This window comes from Echinococcus granulosus, assembly GCF_000524195.1.
Source record: "Echinococcus granulosus chromosome Unknown EG_S00044, whole genome shotgun sequence".
Lineage (NCBI taxonomy): Eukaryota > Metazoa > Platyhelminthes > Cestoda > Cyclophyllidea > Taeniidae > Echinococcus > Echinococcus granulosus.
Window position 1 is genome coordinate 8063 of NW_020170424.1, and position 4556 is coordinate 12618.

General features: G+C 40.9%; 1 protein-coding gene across 1 annotated transcript in view; it reads right to left on the reverse strand. All coding sequences in view use genetic code 11, as the record gives it.

Annotated features, from left to right (window-relative positions):
* Window positions 1-4201, reverse strand: part of EGR_05675 (SH2 domain-containing protein 4A) — a gene marked incomplete at both ends in the record, with an annotated part of 11905 nt that extends 7704 nt beyond the window's left edge. Inside the window, 4 exons of the mRNA XM_024494924.1 lie at window positions 3152-3239; window positions 3306-3405; window positions 4003-4057; window positions 4097-4201. Coding sequence (XP_024350620.1) covers window positions 3152-3239; window positions 3306-3405; window positions 4003-4057; window positions 4097-4201 — 348 coding nt within the window. The remainder of the gene's footprint in view (window positions 1-3151; window positions 3240-3305; window positions 3406-4002; window positions 4058-4096) is intronic.
* Between the last annotated feature and the right edge of the window lie 355 nt (window positions 4202-4556).

Below are 4556 nucleotides of genomic sequence, written 5' to 3' on the forward strand. Positions count from 1 at the left end.
CGAAGAGATGGAGGGCCCCGCTTTTTGGTCATTTCTTCAACCTAGACATTGGAATAGGTCCCTCTCAATTTTATCAGCTAATGAAGTAAAATAAAGTTCACCTTCCGTTTTGTCTGGGTTTCGCGAAAAAACAATTTTGAGGACCTGGTATCTGGGCTCTAGTAAGCGTCGTTTGAAGAGGCGCCAATAATGTTGGGGCCTTATTTTCCCCCTTGAAAAAACCATCTACGAGTTCCTAATACAATCGTTGAAAAGATGCTTTATTAGGGAAAGGAATACATTCAAAGAGCACCATCACCCTTTCACTGAGTTGAAAACGTACATTTTTTAACAATTACTCAAACGACCCTAGAAAACGAAATAAAACAAAGCCCAACCATTTCTGCCACGTTAACCGATCTAGCGAAGTTATTTGAGACCGCTTTCAAAGCCAGTCCTACTAAGGGGCAAAAGGACAGGGAGAAATACACCATAATCCTAGAAATTGACCAATGGTAGCAAAAAGACTCACTTTTCATTATAAAATTTTTAATAGACAGGCATCCATGAAGCGTTGGCTCTTAAAATTACAGTGCATCTTGCCAAGACTACATAAGATGTTCACTTGCCAAATTCATGACTCCGTAAAGGCGTTAACCTCTCTGAGGTGAGCCAAGTTGGTACTAGTCATGACCTTTTGGCTCACCACGTGGCATGATATCAGGGAACCTTCGTGAATTTGAAGTGAGTTTTAATTACCCACAACTGTTTCAATGACAAAATCGGTCACCAGCGTAACGACCTCTAATGTGGAGCAAATGCTTAACCCTCCAACGCTTGAGTGCCAAAAAATCTCCACTTGAAGACTTTGCGGAGGTTGAAAGTATTAGTGCTAATGAACTTCAAGGTCTGTGGTTTCCTGAAAGATCCCTATTATGTTTTGATCACAGTGGAAAAAAGTTGACAGGACTATGCACAGGAAAACAACATTGGAACACTTGGAAAAGCTCACAGGAGGTGTATCGTGGTAAACCATCCGATCAGGTTACACGCTAAGAAACACACCCGCACGAAATGAATTTTATACGGGGATTTGGATAAAACTTAGTTTCGAGGGGTCCACTAACTCGTGACATCATGACACAGTAATGACAATTCTATGCTTTCAACTCCATTAGTCACAATGACCTGCAGCTTGTTGTAGTCGCCTGCATCACAGCCCACTTGATAAATGGTTGGTCAGCTTTCGTGTCGGTCTCTACGTAAGCTACTTATAATCATCTGAGCCTTCAGAGACAAGTTCCCTGCTAAAGGCGAACCAAGATTCTCTCTCAACATAACTTTGAAAGGAGGGCATCACAAATGAAATAAGGCACGCATCAAATGCCAGGAATACACTGAGCCGCATTAACGAGACATTACCTTACGGAAATCTGAGCGGATTTGAATTCTGCTGATTACTGACTGCGTTTCAAAATCAAGGATGGCTTTGTCGCCCTCTCTGCCGATGTCAGGAGTAGCACTGGTTCACTCAGCTCTCCATCCACATAAGTTGCAGTTACGGGCTTTTTAAAGGTCTTACAACTGTTTGAATAATTTTCATAAATGGGAATTTCAGACTAAGCAGCAAGATTAAGCCAATTCAAGACGAATTAACGATTTTGGTGCCAAAACACCTCAACAACCACTAAGAGACTGAGGTTTGAACAATGAGGTGAGGGCAAAAAGGGATTCACATTTTTGGCTTCTGAAACAAGTTTTTGGCTTTATTGTTCCTGTTTTCTAGGGTGAAAGTATGTGAGATTCTTGAAAACTTAGCACTTGTAAGCATAAAGCACTCCCACTGGTTTTTTGAACTTATAAAAAGTGTACCTTTTGGTGAAACATGGATCGGAGCCCATGAAGCATGAACCGTAAAAAGGTGAAGGGCGCAAAAGCCCAGTGAGTTATGGTAAAATGGATTGAAAACATTTACGCGGCAGTTAATTAAGGAATCTGCATAGGGCGGAGTGCCTGGCTTGAGTCATATCGGTGTTATTCATAAAACCTTCGTCAGACTTCGACAAACTTGCTTTTGAAGGTTTCGTGTTTAAGATAAAAGACATCATAAAGGCTTTTTGTCATCCGTTACTTTGAAACCACACTATATCACATTCAGCCATGCGGTTTGCTACGTTACGCATCCTAGCTCTTCTAGGCTGTTCGGGGAGAAACTCCAACACTAGAGGAGCAATTGACCAAGAGTGCCGGAGGAGCCTCGGCTAAAGAAGTCCAACTTCGAAGACAGTCAACGGACTACAAATTTTGTGATCCATTGCACAAACCCTACTACCTTTTAGTCACATTAATTACTGGAAGAACAAAACCCGACAAGGCCGGATAGCTGTGTGCACGCGTGCGTGTCCAAGGGGCGATGGAAGGGTGTGCGTGATCCCCACCCCTCCTGCTTTGTCATATATGCGATTAAGTGAAAATAATGCTATACGACTAGCCCACTCAGCAAGTTTTCTTGTGGCTTATCATTTAAATTTCGCCAACAACAGGGACAGGGCAATTTCATCAACAAAGACATTAGACGACAGTACAAGAGAATCCAAAGAGCTCACAAAAGACCGCCACGATCCATGAAAATTTGTCCAATCTAAAATTAAGGTGACCAAGAAGTAATGAGCACAGCCATCCTCAGATCAAGATCTGAAGTTGCTTTCGATTTAACCAATTTGCCTGCAACACGATTTGCCACAAATGTCCACCGTACATGGATGAAGAATACATGTCACGTAAATGTAATACTGGTGGCGAATATGCTAACTAGTCCTTCAGTCGGCAATAAAATGCAGAGAAAGCTGTTTAAAAGTCAAACCCTGAAAAAATCCACAGCTTCTGGCCGATCTTAATGCGCCCTGTTAGTGGAAAGAGGAGGATGGACATGCCTGCAATAAAGAGCTCAAACTATCAAAACAGTCTCTATCAATGCGAAATCAAGAAATAATGCTTTTATTGATAATGACAGGAGAGAAGACGAAAATATTCATATTTGTCAAATGTAACGCTGCCGCTCACACACCTACCCTACCATCGAGGCACCAAATGTTGAGGGATTGTGCACTTGTATGTTTAAAAGTGAGGGATGCCGATTAGCGAAGAATAAAAAGAAGGAGGTAAAACGCACTGTGAGATCGGAGGCGTGGCTTCTTAGGAGGGGAGGAGAGGGTAGAGACGGTGAAGAAGAGCCACTATGGTCGGATAAAGGTGGTGATCTGTAGAAGAGATGAGGGTATTTTGAGAAGTAGTTGCAGGTAGTATATATGTTGAGTGCAACTTACTCAAATGTATTTGGAATGATGGTAGGCACCACATTGCCGTTTGCATCAACGTTGAAGGAAACGTGGAGGGACTTTTGATTGGTTGCACTTTTATTAGTAGCTAAAACATTAAAAAAAATTAAGGAAATGGGATCTGAGGGGTTTTGTGCCGCTAAACCAACTCGACAGCAAATGCCAAAGCAATTATTAGGAAAAAATTAAGGGCTATCAGAGCTATCAAAGACCATCCACTTAGAAAAGTTTTTGATTGCTTAAGACATCGATTAATGAAGTCAAAGGTGAAAACGAGCAAAGCAAGTAAACCATGAAATAAACTCGAGTGCTCATCAAATCTCACCCCACAAAAACCACTAATAAATCCAGACTTTAAAAAGTTGAGACACACCAAGAAGTTCTACCAAACGCAAAATAATGGTGATTGCATTATAAAACAACCAGAATTCCTATGACGCGAAACAGGCATGCAGTCCAGTCGAGTGTAAAAAGGTCAAAATCCGATCAAAAACTAAGCGAGCAGTAAGTATTGGAGATGACGGCCACCACATTTTGATTGGGTGAAAAAAGCCCAGAAAACTCAGTAAAATCGGGTTTAGAAAAGTAAATTTATCCCAAAGAGTCGTACGAGCATATTACTACTAAAATATAAGAATCAATTACCTACTACAATTCGTAACCTGCAAAATGGGGCGGAACATACCCTCATCAGGCCCTGGAGAGGTTTGGATCCACTCATTGTATCTGCGTACTTGTTCCTAAATTTTCACATACAAAGAACAGAGACACTAACGCACTTGACGCATAGAGCAAAAAAGTACTTGTTTTTGTTCCTCTGAAAGCTCTTCTAAGAGCTCAGGCTCAATATACATATCCTTTAGAATCTGAGCCAGCATACCCATTCAAAATAAATAAGTCAGCAACTTCACACTCCTCTAAATGGCCGTGGCGACCTTAAAAACAACCAATCACATATTAAGTTGAAGTGGTGGGTCCAAAAAGTCACTTTTTAGAGTATTTCCGATTACGGCATAAAGTGTGGTATTCTGCATTTTTTTAAATCTAGGAATGTTTAACAAAACTGGCCTCTGAGCCTGGTCAATAGCCCTAGTCCATATTGAATTTTAAAATATGCATTTTGCCCAAGTACCATGCCTTTTTCTTCTTCAGAGAAGCCTCGAAAAGCTAAAAATGTTAATATATTATATGAGAAAACAAAAACATAAAAAGTACTTGTGCCGCAAATGATTTACTCTA